The following is a 22,033-nucleotide window of genomic DNA, read 5'->3' on the forward strand; positions in this document are numbered from 1 at the left end:
GCCTAAGCTTGGCTGTCATGGAACTTGCTCCGGAAACCAGGCTATCCTTGAACTTAGAGATCTGCATGTCTCTGTCTCCTGGGTGCTAGAATTAAATGTGTATCTGTTGATCTAGAAAAAAAAAATGGTGTGTTATTCCAGCTCAAGATCTGGATCAAAAGTCTCTGTCTTCCAGCCTCTAGATCTGGATCACAGACATGCCCTCTATTTTCTGGATTTTAGTTTATTCCAGATATAGTCAAATTGACAACAAAGAATTACCATCATAATGCACTGCTTGTTAACTTGACATACAATCATATATCCTTATGTCCAAATAAAAGCAATAACCAGGTCATAATAACACCTAACATAATATAACTATCCCTTGTACATGTGCATTGTAAATTCAGAATAGATAGCAATAGCCCTTAAGAAACATCTGTTTCACAAGATGGAAGCTGAGAGTGGGATCTTGCCAAGGTCACCACTCCCTTAATTTCATTTAATACCTTTAATCAGTTTATCTCCTTAAAGACAGGATTTAGCTCCATTCCACTGCCTGGTAACCCTTTAGCCCTTAAACTATACATTTTGTAGTTTTCCTTTCTCAGCCTGCTGTGTTTGATCAAAACACTCTTCCTAAGAGTGAACCACAGGACAGAGTCTATGCTACACCATTTATAGAATTCCTTTGTCAATTTAATTAATCCAATTTTCTTCCCTTGAACCTTAGGCAGACTTTTCAGACAAGGGCAAGAAGCATCCACATTCTTCACCAAAATGTCAAGTGCCCAAGTTCATGATCACTTCAAATGGTCACCAGAAGCTCAGAAGCTTTGGCATTTAGATCTGGAGGAGCAGAGCAACTTCCCAGGGAAGGAGTGGTCTCGAAAGATAGCCAGTTTGACACAAGTTACTGTGGCAAATTCAAAGTTGACCACATGACTTCCACACACTTGTTCTAAGAGACCTGAAATTTGTTTTTTTCCCTCTTAACTGTTTAATAATAGATTTTTTTAAATATTTTTTTTAATTTTTAAATATTTTTATACATTCACTTGTATCCCAGCTGTAGCCCTCTCCCTCTTTCCCTCCCAATCCTCCCCTCCCTCCCTCATCTCCTCCCTGCCCCCTTCCGAGTCCACTGAGAGGGGGTGTCCTCCTCTCCTTCCGTCTGGCCCTAGCTTATCAGGTATCTTCAGGATGGTTGCAATGTCCTTATTTGTGGCCTAGCAAGGCTGCCCCTCTCTCAGAGGGGAGGGGAAGCTCATGAGTTCATGTCAGAAACAATTCCTTTCCCCCTTCTAGGGAACCCACTTGGATACTGAGCTACCAGGGGCTATGTCTGAGCAGGGGTTGTAGGTTATATCCATGCATGGTTCTTGGTTGGATACAGTCTCATAGAAGACCCCTGTGCTCAGATATATTTGGACCTTGTGGGGCTCCCTATCCCCTCTAGGATATACTAATTCCTCCTTCTTTCATATGATTCCCTACACTCTGCTGAAGGTTTGATTATGGGTCTCAGCATCTGCTTTGATACACTGCTAGGTAGAGTCTTTCAGGTGCCTTCTGTGGCAGGCTACTGTCCTGTTACTTGTTTTCTCCTATTTACAATGTCCATCCCCTTTTTCTTTCTAGATGAGGATTGATCATCTTGCCCCTGGACCTCTTTCTTGTTTATCTTTTTTAGGTGCACATATTTTAGTATGTTTATACTATCTTATAGGTCTTTATAAGTGAGAATATACCATGTGTGTCTTTCTGCTTTTGGGATACCTCACTCAGGATGATTTTTTTTTTCTAGATCCCACCATTTGCCTACAAAATTCATGATTTTCTTGTTTTTAATTGCTGAGTAGTATTCCATTGTGTAAAGAAAATTGTTTCTTAATCCCTGTCGTGAATGTATATTATTTTCCAAGGGACTGTGCTAGGTTTTCTGTAAATAATACAGCTCTCTCTTCAAGAAACTCAGTGGAATATTTCACCTCCTTGTCTGTCTTTCATGAGAATCTGAGTGGGATAAGACACTATTGAAGGGCTAGAGCAGAGTGCTATATTAACATATTAGGTGCATTTAACCTGGGTTTAGAAGCTTTCTGGGGAGAACCCAGTTCTTCTTTTTGTTTATTCTTTCTCTGTTTCTTTCTCTCTTTGAGACTGGAGATCATTCTGTAGCCTTGGCTGGCCTGGAACTCAGTAGTAGAACAAGCAAGCCATGGACACACTGTGCTGCTTCTCTACCTCCCAAGTGAAGAGTAATTTCTTAAGAAGAAATAGAGGAAGTGAACAGAAATAACATTTAAATAGGAGTAATAGTTACAAATTGATTGGGATTTTGAAAAAGATGTTGTGCCATGCATGGTGGCACATATCTTTAGTCCAGCATTTGGGAGGCAGAAAGCAGGAAGATCTCTATAAGACTACATGTCAAATTGTGGGCTAGCCAGGGATAGAGAGTAAGACACTATCTCAAAAAAAAATAATTAATTAAAGATTTGTATCTGAAGGTCCTTCCATAGATGAGCGGATAATGGGAATGTGACACATACTCACAATGGGATACTTTTTAGCTATAAAGAAAAGGGAGATCGTGGAAAAGATTGTGTGTGCTCGTTAGAATGAGAGTGGCCTTCATGGGCTCATGTATTAAAATGCTTTTCTGCAGTTGGTAGAACTATTTGGGAAGGATTTGAATGATTTAAATGATTCTGAATGCTTTAAAACTCCATATTTGAGTTCTGCCATTCCCCGTTAGCTCCCCTCCGTCTCTCTCTGTGCCTCATGGTTGCTGTTTTAATATATAAGCTCTCAGCTACTGCGCCAATGTCACCTGCTTGCTGTCATACTCCCCTCAGTGATGGTCATGGACTGTTTTAGTCAGCGTTCTATTGCTGTGAAGAGACACTGTGACCATGGCAACTCTTATTATTATTATTATTTTTTTTAAAACATTTTCTTGGGGCCTGCTTACAGTTTCATAGGTTTAGTCTAGCATATGTAATAGAAGTCTTGGTTTCTTTAAAAGCTCAATTATGTCATATCAATATGTTTTTGTTTTGATCCTAAGTGTGGGATTTTAGTTTGGGCTTTAGTTTGTCCAGAGCTGATAACTGCTTCTAGTGGGGTGTGGTCTTTGCCAACTGGAAACAGCCTCCCTCCTGATGCACAGAGGGGCGTGGTCTAGGTATACCTATGAGAGGCCCAGAAAGAGAAAGTGTGGCGTGTGGTGAGTGGCAGTTTGGAGACACCAGAGACAGATGGTGTGGTGGCTTGGAGACAGATGGAGAGAAACGTTTCAACGCAGCAGCTCAGAGGAGATTGCTTGCTGTTTTTGCTGTTGACCGAAAATTGGTATAGAGCCCCAAAAGAACCCACCAACCTTAAACAGCCGGGAGAAGTAAAAGGGTCTGTGCCCTGCTCCTCATTAACCGTCTCTCTCCTACCTAGATTTGTGCGGTTAGGAGGGAGAGGCTTTAAAGAATCCCAATAAAATAGAGTTTAAAAAAGAAGCACAAAAGTATCCTCACGGTGTGGAGCGTGGAGGCACACAAGCAGACAAGGCAGCTGAGAGTTCTACATCGGGATCCCTAGGCAGCAGGAACCACCAGCCATGTCTCCTAATCCTTTCAAATAGTGCCACTCCCTGATGACTAAGCATTCAAATCTACGAGCCTATGGGGGCCATTCTTATTTAAACCACTACCTGGACTTACCCTTTGATTGTGTAAGCAAGCCTCTACTTAGATGCTTTTTTTTTTTTTTAATAAGTTGCCTTGGTCATGGTGTTTTGTTCCAGCAGAAGAAAAGTCACTAAGACCGATTACATAGAATGAGGCAACGCAGACCCAAAAAGACAAATGCCACGTGCACTCCCTCATTTGTGGTTTCCAGCTTCAGATCTTTAAATATGAGTACATAGCATACAATTACCGCCACAGAAACTAGGAAGTGTAAAGGAATGAAGAGGGGTTGTAGACAGGAGTATCAGGGTACAAGTGATATGAAGCTGGAAGTGGAAAGATGGGGAGGAGTGCCCCAACTGGGGAAGAGGAGAGGAGTCAATAGGAAAGAGACACAAATAACACCAAGGTTGTTTAATAAAGTCTTAAGGAAAAAAAATTTTTTTTGAGGCAGGGTTTCTCTGTGTAGCCTTGGCTATTCTGGACTCACTTTGTAGACCAGGCTGGCCTCAAACTCACAGACATCTTCCTGCTTCTGCCTCCCAGAGTGCTGGGATTACAGGCGTGTGCAACTGAGCCCAGCTGAAGAATCTTATTAGTTTTTATTTACCTAAAATTATACACCACCACCACCATCACCACAACAACAACACACACACACACACACACACACACAGTTATGCCACTATGGCTGACCATGCTCCCCACAGAAAACATAGAGTAACAAAACTCCCCAGTACCAGGCATGAGAAAAACTTCTTTATAAGGGTCAGTTGGGGTGGTCCAAGTAACTTCTCAGCTGTGACACTCTGAACCACAACAGCCAGCATGGCAAGCTATCCAGAAAGGTGCGGGGGGTGGCTTTCGTAGGCTGGTGGTAACCAGTAGCTGCTTGATTGGACTTCAGGCAGGAGAAGGGAAACCATTCCTGGTACTAGAGACCTAGACACCTAGCTGGGGCCGGTGAGATCATGTAGCTTAGAAGAGACTCTGCTCCTACCCACGTAGCTAGATCAGCACGATTCTAACTCTTATCCTGTACGTGTAGCTACCATCCTCATCAAAGTTTATCTTTTCTTTGTAGCAAATGGAGACTATTAGAGAAAACCACAACTAGACCCAACACAGAGATCAATAGAGCTTGGGAGCCCAGCCCCAATAGATACTTCTACATCATAGCTTTTCCTTCGATGTTGTAGCAAAGACTGGAGGAGGGGAAGTTATCTGTGGAACAGTCCTTTCTAGAAGCGACTGTACAAATTAAGTCTATGAGCTCATACAAACTTTGCTCAGTTGATTTAGAGTCTTGTTTTCTTGGTGACCTCCATCCTCTTTGGCCCCTTTGGCCAACAATTCAGATGTACTTCCAGCAGTACTGGAAGCATCATTTGGTGACAAGAGATGGCCAGTTGGGACTCTGTTATTTGGAGATTTCATTTAGATTGGCATCATATATGTATATGTATATGATTTAGGAAGTTTCTGCTCTATTAGGTTTTCATACTACTCCTCAAATGGTCCTTAATTTTAGCTGTCTCTTCCCATCTTTCTTGCCTCATCCCCATCTTTCCTTCCCCTCCTGACTTGATCCTCCCATTACAACCCCCTTAACCATCCATAATTATTAATTCTATTTCTCTTTCCTAAAAACATCTATCTGTACTCTCTAGTCCCTTACTTTAAAACTAACCTCTGCAATTCTATAATTTGTAACTTGGTTAACATTTTCTGTTTAGATTTGTACCCCGTTTTTAAATTAGGTTTTTTTTTTTTAAGATTTAATATTTTTCAGTTTTTTATATATTATGGATCTATATTATCCCCTTGTTGGATGCGTAGTTAATAAAAATTATTTTCTCTTTCTGTAGGCTGCTGCCATTTCTGTAGCTTCTCAGTTTCATGATGTCCCATTTATCAATTATTGATCTTATGCTGTGCTAATATATTCTGTTCAGAATATCTTTCCTGTGCCAATGAGCTTAAGACTCTTCCCCACTTTGTATTCTGTCAGATTCAGTGTATCTGTCCTTACGTTGAGATGTTTGGTCTATTTGGAGTTGAGTTTTGTGCAGGGTGTTAGGTATGGATCTATTTAGATTCTTTCTTGTGCACACATCCAGTTTGACCAGCATCATTTGTTGAAGATGCTGTCTTCTTTCTTTCGTTTTTTCCAGTGTGTGTTCTTGGTTTCTTTATCAAATATCAAGTATCCATAGGTACATTGATTTGTGTTTGTGTCAGTTCAATTCAATTCAATTCCATTGATCAACTTCTCTGTTTTTGCACCAATACCGTGCTGGTTTTATTATTATAGCTCTGTAGTACAAATTGAAATTGGGGATGGTGAACCCTCACAGTTTTTCTTCCATTCAGGATTGTTTTAGCTATCCAGTTTTTTGTTTGTTTGTTTCCATATAAAAACTGAGAATTATCCTTTCAAGATCTATGAATATTGTGTTGGAATTTTGAGGGGAATTGCATTGAATCTGTATATTGCTTTTGATAGGATGGCCATTTTTTCTATGTTAATCCTACCAATCTATGAGCATTGGCGATCTTTCCATCTTTCTTCAATGACTTGAGGTTTTCATCATACAAGTCTTTAACTTTCTTGGCTAGAGTTACCTCAAGACATTTGATATAATTTGGAGCCATTGTGAAAGGTGTTGTTTCCCTGATTTCTTTTTTAGTTCATTTGTCATTTGTATATAGGAAGGCTACTGATTATTGTGACTTGATTTTGTATCCAGTTACTTTGATAAAAGTGTTGTGGGAGTTTCCTGGTGGAATTTTGCTTTGGTTTCTTTCCAAAATGTATACTACTTACTGTTTTGTTTTGCCTGGACCTCCTGGATATCTCGAAGCAGCAGACCAAACCCTAATACCTGCATGGCTTAAGGCAAGAGCACAGAAATCGGTTACACTCCTTAAATCTAAACATTGAACGACTGTAAGTCTAGCTAGCCCAACTGTTACATTACATAGCTTTCTCTTTCTATGTGGCACACCTAAGTTACAGCAAACATCATATAACCACCTAGAAGTCCAAAGTCAGTCCTGGAGTGCCAGAGTTCCCTATCTATCGCATGCCAGGCCTCCTTTTTGGATGTTAACACCAATTATCCTCAATTCAAAAGGTCTTGTTTAACTGAGTCTTGGGGTGTGTGTGTGTGTGTGTGTGTGTGTGTGTGTGTGTGTGTGTGCGTGCCTAGAGCTCACCAGTTTAGGAAGACCAGCTGGTCGGCTAGCTCCTGTATCCTTTTGTCTGTCTAGGCAGTGTTACCACTACCAAATATGCCACAGAGCTTGGCTTTATTTGTGGGTGTCCGAACTCAGGTCTTCAATCTGGGGCAGCAGGCATTTTCCCAATTAATCCTCTCCCTATTTCTCTTGTTTAACTGACTTTCCCCGGCGTGGGGAAAAAAAAATCCTATGGTATTGCCTAATACCTATATTTTGCTCCTGTCGACGAAAATTTGATACGTTCTGTGAACCGAGGGTACATAAACACCAGCATACCCCAAAGACAATTCAAATTGCTTAATAAATAGTGTACTTTATTTTAGAAATTGCCTTTCAAGACTTTCTTTGGCCCTTAATCTGCCGACCAAAGTTTTCCACTTCTGCTTCCGTTCCACCTGCAGATCTTGAGAACTGATTTTCCTTAGAGTTGACGCGAACATCCTGAAGACTGTTGAAAACTAGACCATCAGAGGATCCATTCATGACCTGAATATTCATATGTATATGAATATTTTACTTGGCTAGGTCTCGAGGTCAGGCTATTCAGAGAGGAGGACCAACGACCTGCCCACACTTCAAAGCTTGCTCTTGCAGCAGCTGGTCCAACTGGAATGTCTTGAGAAGGACATTAGGAAAACCAGCCGGGAGTACAGCTCTGTCACAAACGGGCTCAACTGGAGTGAGGCACTTCGATTCTTGTGCTGAGCCTCAAAGGGCCCAACTATCATTTTAGTAAGGACAGACACCACTGCAGCAGACTCTGGAAAAATCATAGTTCGTCTCTGCTTGCATTTGTGCCTGTGGCCATTAAGACGCCCCCTAGGCTGCCGCTCAGGGGCTTTAGAAGGCGTGGTGGGGGAGAATGGCACACCTTTCTGAGCTTCAGTTTCCACACACCTAAAGAGCTAGAGACTCGTGGTCGTTCTCGTCAACAAAATTCAAGGAACACAAGAAACTGCAGGAAAACTGTAACAAGCAGATGGTTATCCAAATGCAACTTGTTTCGGACACAGTACACAAGACGACCTACATTACATCCTACCTGCCCGCCCACTGGGACGATGGGGGCGGGGCCATCGACCCCGCCCCTTGGAGACGCCCCACCCCCTAGATACGCCCCGCCCCGCCCGCGCCTGCGCAGTGTGTGTCGACGGCCTCGAGCGCCTAGGCGGGAGGTAAGGGGCTCACTGGCCGCCGCCTCGGGGGCTGGGCTGCGATGTGGTGCGGCGGGCCAGGCTGTGGACGCACGGTAGAGGCGCCGGGCAGCAAGTCCAGCTTCGGGTCGGTGCGAGCGCCGGGGCCGCGTCCAGAAGTGGCCAAGCCTCCCTGGTTTCAGTTTTGGAGTTGTCCCAGCGGGCGCGGGGAGGCTGAGGTCCCGCGGCGTCGTGGTCGCTGGGGGAGGGGGGAGATACTCAGGCCCTGGCCGCCTAGCCGCACCGCTGGGGTCCGTCGGTGTGGCCCGCGAGTGCCCTGGTGACCCCTGGTGACCCTGACAGGGACGACGCGACGCCGGTGCCCCAGCAGGACGCGGAGAGGCCGCAGTTGTGGTGCCCGAGCCTGCCCTCAAACCCCGTCCTCAGCCCACATGCCCCAGAGGGTGCATTTCTTTGAGTGATGATGGTGTCAGCTGTTTGGGACATTTTCTAGGAAAGGGGCTCTTTCGCTTATAAATAACTCTTGAGTAATTTACTTTACCTTTGGGTACTTCTTCGGGCACCGAGTTTCGTGGTACTCATCTCATCTTAGTTGCAAGTACCAAGAGATCAAGTTTGTGAAGCACTTAGCACCTTTCACGGCAAAATGAATGTGTCTGGAAAATGATTGCAGTCCTGGCTTCTAAACGTTCTTTCGTCCATAAAACAGCAATTCTTATTCATGCACAAATACGAAGACCAAACACAAACTCCGGAGTAATTTACGATTATTGAAAAATTGCACAAGTAGCTGGGCGGTGACTTTAATCCCAGCATTTAGGGAGGCAGAGGCAGGCAAATCTCTGAGTTCAAGGCCAGCCAGCTCTATACAGAGAAACCCTGCCTCGAAAAACCAGAGAGAGAGATGGAGAGAGCGCTCACTTGTTTTATAGCATTTTACATACCATACATCACAGTCATTGAAAACATTGATGTTAGGTTAACTGGCGTCTCTCCTCTACAGTGGGGTCTAACCCCACCTCCCTTTATCCACATGGTGCCATCACCCTTTCCAGTCTCTGGGACACTCTTGTGACTTTTATGCTTTCCAAGAGTCAAGAATGTTGGTAGTGCCTTTCAAGTAGGATTTTGTCCGCAGTTTGTTGTGATTAGATGGTTTGGCACTTTTGTTAAGAATACCACACGGTATAAGCACCTTTTCAGACTTCATGCTTGTGGGGTCAGCCGTATTACTTAGTTAAACTTGGTATTGGGGGGATTCTCCACAGCAATTATTACGCCAACAATTCTCCAAGTACTGATACTTTGACACTGTGGCAACCTTCTATTTCCTTTCTTCTTTTATCGGAATTCTTCTCTACGGAGGAGCTGTCCATTCTTCCCATTTCTTTGTCTGTATTCAATTATTTGTATCAGTATAAACTGTGATTGCCAGGCATTGGTGGCCCTTGCCTTTAATCCCAGCACTTGAGAGGCAGAGGCAGGCAGATATCCAAGTTCAAGGCCAACCTGGTTTATAGCCCCTGGTTTGTAGCCCCAGGCTAACCAGGGCTACAAAGAGGAAGGAACCCTGTCTTGGAAAAACCAAAAACCAATCCAAACCGCATTATTTTACTGTTACTATGTACTTTACACATCACCTTGCTCTCACTTTGACCATGGGAAAGTTTTGCGTTGTTGTCCTTATGTTCTGTATTCCTGTGTTTTGCCTGCTCCTGTCCTGGCCTCAACTACTTCTCAAAAGGCTCCTCGTTTCCTTCTGTCACTTGTTACTTGCTGCCCTCCTCTCTGTCGTTCAGAATGGTATTAGATACCTATACCTGTGGTCTCACTGTGCTACGAGGGTGCCGTTACCTTCAGAACCTCACAAAAGACAGCAGTACCTGCATCTATACACCCAAGATTGATTTCTGTATCTGTCTGTACATGGTTGAAAAACAGAAGTGGAGACCGGTATCTCTGACTGTCTTTTCACACCACCAGGTTCATCCTGGTATTGGTTCCTGCTTGTTCTTTAACAGTGAGCACTGACTCATTTTCTGGGAAATGTTTCCTTATTTGTTCTGTCCTGGTATATACAGAAAATAATTCCAGAATGTCTAAAATATACACTGCCAAGAGAAACACACAGTACAATGTTTTTACCTTTAGCCTTACAAGGTTCAGCAGAACTACCATGTTCTGTGCTTTGGTTGCTTTTTGTTTTGTTTTGTTTTGTTTTTCCAGCCCTGGCTGTCCTGGAACTCACTCTGTAGACCAGGCTGGCCTTGACCTCACAGAAATCCTCCTGACTACCTCCTGAGTGCTAAAGGCATGTGCCAACCCCCTCTCTGACCTCAGCTGATTTCGTTGTTGTTAGTGGACCACTTAGTTCCATGATAATGCAATCTTATTTTTGATAGTTTATTTTTTTATTTTAGATTTCCTCTGTATCTTGGTGTTTTAAAATTTGCATGAAGTAGCATTTACTCTTTGACTTGTACAGTTTCATGGGTTTTGACAAGTACAAATAGCTGTCTATCACCACACTATGACAATACATTCTATCACAAATATTTTATGCTTTTTAAATAATTAAAATAATATAACAACTTCACAGAAGTTTAGAACTTGGGTGTTTTGTATATTTCTGGACATTTTTATAGGTGTGAGTTCTTTATCTTTTTAAACCTAGTGTTTTAATCGTATAACATGTTTCAACTTTATGACTAAAAATAAAAAAATGTTGGAATGTACTTTTCAGTAGGTATTCAAACACACTTCTATACCACGTTTTGACATTGAACTGGGATCATCCTATAACAGATGACAAATGTGAGCTATTTTATGATTTGATGCCGTGCTAGACAATATTCTGTTATTATAGCATTGTGCCTGCAATCATTTGAACGTTATGCTTTCAGATATATAGTTACATATAACTTTGTAAAACTAGAAAATGATAGAAAAAAAATAAATTCTAGCTAGAAGGAGAGTTAGGATACCATTTTTCCCCCACTAATCAAACCAATCATTGGTTAGAACATGAAGAAGTGCTTCTAGTAGAATGTAAGTAGGAAGAAACTTTATGGCACATTTAGCAGTGAGCATATTTTTAAAACTTAAAATGTGTCTGCTTAATATTTCTATTTTTAGCTGTCTGTTTTAAGTAATCATGGGTGGTAGAATGAATATATGTATGAGGAAAGTAATCACAATGTAGTTTATAATAGTGGAAAATTGGGATCAACTTAAATAGCTAACAATAGATGATTGGATTGTAGAACATATACAGTGTAATGTTATGCTACTAAAAGTAGGTATGTAATAAAAATATTTACATGGTAACGTTTTCTGTATACTTGATCATGTTATTCAAAGTAAATCCAGTCATTTAGTCCAGAATAGGTTATTATGTTCATTTCATCCTTTTACTTTTTTTATTACAGTGTTTTTTATAACCCTTTGCAATATTTTGTGTCTAACAGGAAGAACGGTAAAGTCAATATTTGTATTGACCACAGTACCTACCAAATACCTTAACAGGCTCTAGGGATCCTGAGGTGTACCATACACCACACATTACACACGCACGCATGCACACGTGCTCTCTCACTCTCTTTCCCTCCCGGGCTCCATCCCTCTCTCTCCTTTCAGTAGTTCTTTTAATGAGGAGTTTGTTAAACTCAGTCTTGCATGTCTGAAAATAATTATTTTGACTTTACCGTAGATGATAATTTGCTTGGGTACGCACCAGCTCCCTAGTACTTTGAAGACATTCCTATCTTTTGATATATTGCTTTGATGAAGAGTTGGCTGCTTTTGTTGTTTTCAGTTATCTGTTATCTCTGGTTTGCTTTTTCTTTTGTCCTTGATGCTCTTCAGTTTCCTAGCATGTGCTTAGGTGAGTTTATTTTTATTTATGCTAGCAGGGTTTATGTGCTTTTTCAACTTGAGATCTTTTGACTTAATTCTCAAGCACCTTTTCTTTGAATAATTTGTTTTCATTCTTTTCTGTATTCTTTTCTATTTGTTACTAAGCATGTGAATTTATGTCCTTTATTTTCTTATTTATTGTCTTCATCTTGTCATCCTCCAAGTTTTGATAGCTTCCACTTCAGTAGTCCTCTCCCTCTCTCCAGCTATACATAGTTTCTTGTTTATCTTATCTTTTGGGGTTTTCAGTTTAGGATTTTTTAATTTGCCTTATGTTCCAATTGACCTGTTAACTCTTTTGTAACATTATTTTAATTAAAAAAAGTACCCAACTCGTAATGTCCTTTTGAAAAGTTTATTTCTTTATTTATGTCTTTGTATATTTAAGAATAGATTTAATGTTTCTTTTTTATCTCATCTCTAGGGCCATTGTTATTTTTCTAGTTTAGTTTGAATCTATTTCTTTTGATCCTGTACTTCTATCCACATGTCTCTAGTTCTTGTCTGCTCTGTGGTTCAGTTTTAATTCTGTTCTTGGTGTGTGGAAATTTTCCCCATAAGCTTGTATTAGGCGTAAGAACTAAGTTCTTAGCAGTGAGTAATGGAAGTCGTTTTAATAGCCATTGATTCAAGATTTTCAACTGTAGAAGAAAGGAGAAAAACAACTTATTTAAAGTAGTTCTTAATATTTAGGGCATCAGATGTTTCTCTCTTTTTTTTCTCTTTCTCTCAGAATCTGAAAACAATGAGTTCCTAAAGAGCCACAATCTCACAGAGTCAATATATGAAGGTGTTTCTCTGTGAGGCCTGGGTTAAGAAGCTGTAACCCAATGGGATTGTATGTTCAATTTATTGTTGTTCTTTGGCTGGGCTAAGGAAGAGATATCAAGGCATCATATCCTTAAGTGGTGTTTAAGCTTGGTTCAGCAGGGGAGCACATACTTACTAAGATCTGTTACAAGCTCAATTTTATAAAATCGATGTAAGTAAAATTTTTCTGGTTGATGCCAGTGTGGGGTTTTATCATGCTCACTTCCAGTTCCTACCTCTTCTGTCCTGTCCCCAAAAGCATATGCTGGGTCTTTCTGTACAGCTATAGAATCCTGGTGACACAGAAAAACATCTTTATACATGCAGAGAATCTGGGTCATTAAAAACAATTTTAAAGTTTATTTATTTATTATTTTTGTGTGTGTCATGCATGTGCTATTGTTGTGCATGTGGCGGTCAGAGAAAAACTTGTGGGAGTCAGCGCTCTCCCATGTAAGAACCGGGGATCAAACTCAGGTTGTATCTTGGCAGCGAACCCCTTTACCCACTGAGCCTGGCATTGTAAATATGCTTCTTATTGGAATTCTATTGCTGGTCATTTAGTATACACTGCTGATTACTTTGTTTAAAAAAGGAAGAGATAAAGACTTTCAGTGAGAGGAGTTCTGTATTCTGCAGTGTACTTCAAGTATATAATTACATTATGATATTAGAAACAGCATTTAACATAGCAAAAATATTAACAATCATTTTTTCTTTGAATTTTGCTATTTGGCAGTTTTTAAAAAGATGCCTATTCCATGTCCAAAACATATCCTCCTCATTTTTAACAGTGTTTACACACATACTGTACATTGTAAAAGATCCCAGGAAACAGCCAGCAAAATGTAGAGTTTCCTCAACACATTTCAGGTTGAGGAAATCATTAATAGTTTTATTTTATTCTGTCCATTTTTATATTTTCTTTAAGCTTTTAAATTTCATTTTTATTTAGTGTGTGTGTGTGTGTGTGTGTGTGTGTGTGTGTGTGTGTGTGTGAATTTCCTTCTATTATGTAGGTCCCATATGGAACTCAGGTCTTCAGGCTTGGTGGTAAGCTCTTTTACCCACTGAGCCGTCTTGTGGGCTTCCATTTATACATATTTTCTGAACATTCCCGAGCAAGCTTAGGAGGTCGACACAGGGGGATCAGGGTTTCCAGGTCAACCTAGAGTTACATAGCTCCCCTCCTGCCTGTGCTATGAAAATGAATCACTTTGAAAAGTACTCAAAAGTGACTAGATACAACTTTCATGAAGAGACTATCTTAATATTCATCATTTTATAGAGAAACAAAGGCATTCAAGTTCAGTTTGGGATCAATATGTATTTGTAAAGTGTAATTACGTATTTGTTGACTTTTAAATTATTTCATTTTATTTTATGTGTATGAGTATTGGCCTGTATGTATGTCTGTGCATCCTGTGTGCAGTGCCAGAGGGAACAGAAAATGGTGTCAGATCTCCTGGAACCGGGGCTACTGATGGTTGTGAGCCATTATGTGGGTGCTGGGAACTGAACCTAGAGCCTCTGAAAGAGCAGCCAGGGCGGCTAACTGCTACCTCTCCAGCCCTGTATTTGTCTATTTTTAAAAAGAATGGCATCTGTTGTAAAAGTATTCTTCAATGCTCCCTCTTAGGTGTTCCTGTATGAGGGCAGAGATCTGCTGCAAGAGGAAGTGGTTCAATAGGACTCAGGATGTCTGAAGATGAAGAAAAGGTGAAGCTACGCCGGCTCGAGCCAGCTATCCAGAAATTCACTAAGATAGTGATCCCCACTGACCTGGAGAGGTTGAGAAAACACCAGATAAACATTGAGAAGGTGAGCGTTCCATTTCCATTACAGAAGCAGGCACCTGGGTGGATTCTTACATGCTATTTGCATTTCACATAAATAGAGGATCTGAGGCTTCGGAAGATGCCGCCAACCTGATGATACGTAGCATTCACCTTTTAATCTGGTTGTCACGTTGTACAAGTTAACTCTCATACATTCCATTTATTATGTTGCAGGAGATAGGAGAAGAGTTTAATTGAAGAGTTTAACTTACATGTGGAGGTTTGAGGTAGTAATTAAATTGGAACCGTTTGATAGTGCCCCATATTGTGAAGGTGGGGAGCTGAGGCTAATGGACCTGGCTTCATCTCATTCAGCCCATGGCAAGTGTTTTAACTTGTGCCTATCTGTAATGTCTATCCTCTTCAGGTGCACATGTAAAGGATGGAAATAGTTGTGTGAGGTGAGGGACTTTCCTTTCTTCACTGCTTCTCTTTGACAAAGGCCTCAAGTGGGGAGGTGCTGCCAAGGTGGGTTGGGGATGAGATGAGCTGCTCAGAGAGCAGCATAGACTCCACCCTGGCCAGTCAGGGCTGTGGGCCTGTGGTGGTTACAGCAGCCAGATTGGCTGAGAACTCACCTTGACTGGAACAGTGATTATCGTCTGCTGTCAGCACTGAGCTGTGTGCCCCTCCACTTCTTTTCACTGGTGTTTTTATTTTAGGTTAGGGTGGATGGTGTGGTCATTAAGCCTTTCAATATAAATTGTATTCACTAAAAATAACACATTTTTTTTTTCTACTGAGTTTTCTAATATTTAAGTGCCTTTAAAAACCACAAAAACTGGGTTGGGGATTTAGCTCAGTGGTAGAGCACTTGCCTAGCAAGCGCAAGGCCCTGGGTTCGGTCCTCAGCTCTGGAAAAAAAAAAAAAGCAAACCACAAAAACTTAATTTTTAAGATGACTGCAATGACTATTTCTCCAAGGGTCTTTTCTAAAATTCAAGATTAGTAGTTTTTTCACCCTTTAATTTTCTCTGTTCTTTATGTATGAGGCATAAGTGATAGCTATAGCTTGTAAACTGGTTATTCTTAGAATAGAAAAAAGTGAAAGGTCCCCATTCTTTGTTTAATGGGATAGAGAAACACAGCTTATCAAATCTTTCACCTAGAGTTGAGCAATCCAAACTAAACAGTTCTGCTTCTGTATTGTTACATCGCTAAAAAGCCTGTAAAAGATTTGATAAGGTGCATTTCAGACTTCTGAGCTGTATCAATCTCTCCATTACAAAGATGATAAGACGTAGTAGGTAGATGAAATGACTCTATGAGAGGTAGAAATGAGAGGTCTGTGGGCTATTAAAGCCATTTCCCCTCTTTATTGTCCTACTTTGCCTTTCTTATTTTTGTATGGAAATGCCTGTTGCCACTGGCCTTTGATCTTAGCTCCTTGTGTGCTCAGTCCTATCTATAGGGAAAGCGAGGATCCCACAGCAGGGTGGCAGGAACAGGACCTGGTGAATTACTGACTGGATGAGTTGTACCAGGTGCTATAAGAAAATGATCCTGGAGTTGGTGCCATTGGTCCTGCTCTACCTGAACAGGTTTCTTTTAGCACTGTTGTTTATTATGAAACCTTTAGGCATTATCAGCTAATTATAATGGACAGAGAGATGATGATATCTAAAGCCAAGAAAGTAAACTCATATTGATCTATGCTCCTTTTTAAATATCCTTGAACATTTCACTGTCTGCAGGGTTTTTAGTTTGCTTACGAAAGTACCTCTTTGTGTGCAGAAGCTTGAATGGTGCATTTTGATGGCTAGGCTATGGCTTGAAACACACTTGAAAAGCGCAGTGCTCATTGTACAGAATAGTTAAGACCTAAATTCAGGCTCCAGGTGTCTTATGTGCCTCACTCTCAAAAAGGCATATTCTTCTTGAGGAAAAGGTGTAGAAAGATAAAATATTTATTATTCTGGCCATCAGTCATCCAATATAAATTTGAAAGAAGAAGGCCAGACTGGAGGGGAATTGAAGGTAGGCTGTTAGCAGAGTGAGTCTGCAGCCGTGGAAACAATGGGAGCAGTATGCTGTGGACACCTGGGCCATGCCCCGAAGGCCCCGCAGAGGCCCACTGTTACACAAGTGCTGCTAACGTGTGACCCTGAGGTTTGAAGCCTTCGGCTTTCTCTCTTACTGTCGTAGGTATAGCAGTAAATACGAACTGCAAGAGCCAGCTTGGAACACACTTTTCTTTGTTCATATTGTTGGGCTCTAAGGAGGAACTTACTGTGTGGGATGTATACAGGGTTTATATGAACTAGTTTGTGTTCAAGATGCAAGTGGCAGAAACCCCCAAGTGGCTTATCAGATGAGGTGGAGTCTGTTTGCCTTAGATTTCCCTCCGCCTCATCTCATGGTAATGGAAGCTGTCCATTACCTGCAGGCATGCTCCATCATTCCCAGCTTAATTTTCCTCCTAATGACCCTGTTAGCGCTTTTCTATTTTGAAGGTGAATTCCTCGGTAAGGAAGGTAGAGGAAATATGGTGCTGAATTCTGCTAATGACATGCACCCATCATTTGCCTGTATTCAAGCTTTGTTCTTTGTTCAAATCCCCCAGCTTTGCCTCTTCCTTGCAGTATGCTGTAATGTCATCACCTCATATTTAAACACATTATTTGACACAACCCTGTTCACAGATGTAACATCTGGGTTTCAGCTTTCGTGTACCTGTTAGAGTTATTTTATCAGAGGTAATACTGGGGCAGGGATGAAGTAGGGACTAAGAAGGGTGGGTGCACTCGACATTCGTGACCATCCGTCTGACCTAAGAGAAGGAAGGCAAGCAAGGACGATGACAGGCTCACCACCACTCAGAGGCCCAGGTCCAGGCTGTCTCATCTTTGCCCCTATTAGTGCTGGAGTCCAGGACCCTGGCTTCCCTACTTGGCCCCTGCAGCGTGGACTGCCTTCTGTGGTCATGGCATAGGGCAGTTGCTTCAGCATGTGGGGAGGTCATGTGGTAACTACTTACAGCTTCCACCAATCTGCTTTTTCCCCCACCTCACTTTCTAACTGGTCACCTGTAGCTAGCAGCTCTGGACATCAGTCTTCCTGGAGTGTGGGGTGCTGAAACCTCCAGGCTTCTCTCCCTGGAGGCTGCTCTGCTGAATCCATTGCACTGTGTCTATATTCATCCCAGCCTCTGAGGTTTGCTTAAAAGCTCTTGTCTGTTGGTGTCTTCTATTGTGTTCTCATTGCTCTTGTGAATTTTCACCTCTTAACATTCTTTATTGTTCTTTCATAAGATTTTGGGAAAGATCAGAGATGAATATTTGTATTTAATCTGCCAGGTTTAATGAGAAACAAGATTATTTATTACAGGAAATAAATATTAGCTTTCCGTAAGTATTTATTGGTGTTTGGCATTTGCTGTTTCTTAGACTGTTAGCATTGAATGACATGTAGAAATAGATTTTCAGTTCTTAAGAAGTTTGCACTTCGGTTAAGGAAACAAGATAGGAAATAATCCAAAAATGGTGAGAGGCAGTACATGACTGTGCAAAATGGGTGACGTGGTCTAGACAGGCGGCCAGCAGCTTGCGCTTGGCAGTTCCAAATGAGGGAAGCAGGTCCACTTGGCATTTATGTATTTGTTCATATTTGTTTATTACTTTGTAATCACAATGAATGCCCTCTTCATCCTGTGACCATCTTCTTTACCAACTTGAGGCAGCGTGAATGATACTGGGTCTGATGAATGTGGTGGTTCAGCTCCTGTCCGTGTTTGGTTATCAGGGAGCTGTTCTGACCAGTAAGTCTTGATCAAAAGCTTGGTAGAAATTTGGGAACTTTCAGAAATATTTTCCTACTTTAAAAAATATATGTGTAAGGAAACTACCCCTTTCCTTTATTGCTCTGTGTCATCCTGCTGTGCCTGCAAATGTAGCCCACCCTGTTGATTAGGGGACAGATCAAGGCCTTATTGAGAGCAGAGGCTGGGCACTTGATGACCGTGTAAGTGTCCACACTGAGCCACCCTGGGAGGGTAGCCACACTCCTCGCTGCGGTCTATGTTTGTTGTTGGAGCCACTTTAAAGTTCATTTTGCAAACCGAAGCACAATGTAGTGGTTTTGCCTGAGTTCACTGCCTGTCCTGCTGTGCGTATAGACAAAGACTGTCTCCTGTATGTAAAAGCCAGTGGTTCAGAGATGCTTGCCAGTGACCCAAACTTAACCACAAGCTTAAATGTTGCTTCTTCTCATGTTTTTCGCACATATTATTAAGTCATCCTATTTCTTTCCCACCTCACCAAATATCTGGGATAACAGATTTTCATATGATATCCTAATTTCACATAAAATTGAATAGTAAACAATAGCAACCTGAATTATTTTATTCTTTTTTTTTTTTTAATTTACTGTAGTAACAGATAATGACATTTTGCAATCTCTTCTATAGCCTTTTTTGCCAAGTGGGCAAATAACAGCAGTGGAAAGGCCACTGTTATCCATTATTGAGAATTGTTACAGGTCTTCATATGTCACAGCACTTAGTCTTACATTAGCTTTATGGGTCATGTATTATTGTTGTTTTGTTTTCTATTTGTTTATTTGTGTGTATGTATGTGGACACACATGCCACACTGTGGATGTGGAGGTCAGTTCTCAGTTCTCTTAGTTCTCTTCTGTGTATGTTGTGGCTCCTGGGGCCACACTCAGGTCTTGGGCTCAGGGATAGGCACCATCACCTGCTGAGCCATCTCACTAGCCCAGGTTTTGCTTTTTGGGACAAGGTCTCACTATGCAGCCCCAGCTGGCCTACAAATTGGATAGTTGTGTGTTCTTTGTTTTGAAGTCATCCGTGAAGGTGCTGAACAGAAAAGGGTTAGGGCCTCCAGTTTTCTAAGCTCTCACAGTCCACATCTCTACTAATCTAGTAAAGACTACTCGCAAGAGTTACATTAATATTTATAGCTCTAGTCTTTTAAATATATATATTCTTTGTGAAAAATAGGTCAGTATATGCAAATATTAGAAATTTTCCCAGTTCTTCATAAATAAACAGAAGTGTTTGCAGGGTTTCTTGGTTAGTGCGATCCCATTTTCTTGTGCCTGTGGATCTGAATAGAACAGGTTACTCTTCCCTTCTGTTTTAGGGAGGAGGGGTTGGATTTGCTGATGATAGCACACAGCCTCTTGGATGCTAGGAACACAGTGCACCTGTGAGCTGTCTTCCTAAATCTGTTGAGATAGTGTCTCCCTATGTTGCCCAAACTGGTCCTGGACTTTTGGATGTCAGGTAATCCTCCTGCCTGAGCTGCCTGGTTAGCTGAGATTGCAGGCATGTTCCATCATACCTGGATTTATTTCCTCCTAATGATCTTATTAGCGCTGTTGTTTTTTGAAGATGAGCTCCTCTGTAAAGAAGGTAGAGGATGTAGAAGGCACAGTTTACTTTCTGTCTTAGGTCCGTAATGATAGGCACCATACCAGCTGCCACCAGTCAGGCTTTGTTTTTTGTTCCAGTCCCAGCTCAGGTACTTCCTGTAGAGTATGTTCTGATTGACACCATGACTTCAGATATAAACACACCATCTTGACCCAGCATTCTGCAGCAGATCTTAGCGTTTATATATTTAATGGCAGTGTTTTGACTATTTGGAGCAAAGCTGCACATGTCTGTGTTTCCAGACAATTATGGTGGTGAAATTATAATTGCATGAGATCATTGTAAGGGGTAAGATATCATATGTTGGGACTGGAGAGCCAAAGAAGCATGAGGACTGGAGTTGGGGCTCCAGAACCCACATAAAAGCTAAGCAGGTACAGTGGTCTGCTTGCAATCTGAAAACTTGGAGAGAAAGAGATGGCATCTCCAACAAGTTTTAGTTGGGGTTTCTATTGCTATGATAAAAACCATGACCAAAAGCAAGTGGGAAGAAAGGGTTTATTTTATCTCATACTTCTGGGTCACAGTCCATCACTGAGGAAGCCAGAGCAGGAACTCAAGCAGCACAGGAACCTGGAGGCAAGAGCTGATGCAGAAGCCATGGAGGGGTGCTGCTTACTGGCTAACTCTACCTCCTTTCTTTAAATACCCAGGACCACCAGTCCAGGGGTAGCACCACCCACAATGGTGACATAATTTGTCACCAATTATGAAAGAGCTCTATAGGCTTTCCTAGAGTCTGATCTTAGGATCATATGAAGGTTTTTTTTTTTTTCAGTTGATGTCCCCTCCTCTCAGATGACTCCAACTTGTGTCAAGTTGACATAAACTAGGCCCCCACCAGGGCAAAATGGCTAGCCAGACTAGCTAAGTCAGGAAGCTTCAAGTTCGGTGAGAACCCCCCAATTGTAAATAATGCGGAGAATAGCTGAGGTAGACGTAGTGGGCTCTACACACTTGTGTCTACACATTCACACCTCCTGACAAGTACCCTCAAACAGAGGTGAGCATGTATGCACAACACTCACACACACACACACACACACACACACACACACACACGGAAAATCCTTACGCACAAGGGGGATGCTCAGAAGCAGAGTATGTAATTAGTGAACTAGCTTACCCAGAACTTTGGCACAGGTACTGCCCGTCAGTAATTTCTAGTATTAGATTTAGAAGATCCCGTTGCTCTTCATCTTTGCTGCAGGCTTTGTATGTTTAATATGTGGTGGTCAAGGAGAGGCAGTTACCCTTCCCTGTGCTTTGGATTAGCCATTATCTCGTTATGTGAAGGATCATCACTTTACAGCCCTTCACTGCTGGCCCATCTGCTAACGCTGTGTAGCTTTCTGTAGACTGTTTAGCGTTTTCTGTGTCATCAGCCATAGCACCTGTCAGGACAGCTTCATCCTTTCCTACCTTTCTCTGTCTCCTTGTTTTGCCCTACAGTGCTGAAGAGAGTATCCAGTGCGATACTGACTAGGACCTGTAAGATGAAATCCTCACTTTCTTTCTAGTCTCAGAGAGGGCCCTTCACCACTAAGGTTGATAACATCTGTGTGGATTCATTTTTAGCAGCTACCTCAAGGTTCAGAATGTACATACTTTTCACACGTGTGTATGTGCTTGTGGCTTCATGCCTGCTTGTGTGTGTGTGTGTGTGTGTGTGTGTGTGTGTGTTTGTGTGTGTGCACAGGCACATGTACCATGTTGGCATATGGAGGTCAGAGGACAACCTGAGGGAGTTAGGAGTTGGTCCTGGAGATGGTACTTCAGTAGGTAGGCCTGGCACTCATCTGATGAACCATCCTGCCAGTTTATAAATTATTAAAAAGTTGATATTCTTCTGTGCATTTACCATTTCCCCATATTCTTCATTCCTTTGTGGAAAATCAGAGTTCTGCCAAGTACCATCAGCATTTCTCAGTGTCAGTGCTCTAGTGATGGAGGCTGGCAGCTCTGTGTGTGTGTGTGTGTGTGTGTGTGTGTGTGTGTGTGTGTGTGTGT

General features: G+C 41.7%; 1 protein-coding gene across 2 annotated transcripts in view; it reads left to right on the forward strand.

Moving 5' to 3' along the window:
• The first annotated feature begins 8,059 nt into the window (after positions 1-8,059).
• The window catches only part of Stx17 (syntaxin 17), a 52,831-nt gene continuing 38,857 nt past the window's right edge, over positions 8,060-22,033 (forward strand). The window contains exons 1-2 of one of the 2 annotated variants that reach the window (XM_055605318.1): positions 8,060-8,086; positions 14,430-14,611. In XM_055605318.1, the coding sequence (XP_055461293.1) occupies positions 14,489-14,611 (123 nt within the window). In that variant the 5' untranslated portion in view covers positions 8,060-8,086; positions 14,430-14,488. The other variant, XM_055605317.1, reaches the window with a different exon arrangement.

This window comes from Psammomys obesus, unplaced genomic scaffold (genome assembly GCF_907164565.1).
Source record: "Psammomys obesus unplaced genomic scaffold, mPsaObe1.curated_primary_1811, whole genome shotgun sequence".
NCBI classification, from domain to species: Eukaryota; Metazoa; Chordata; class Mammalia; order Rodentia; family Muridae; genus Psammomys; species Psammomys obesus.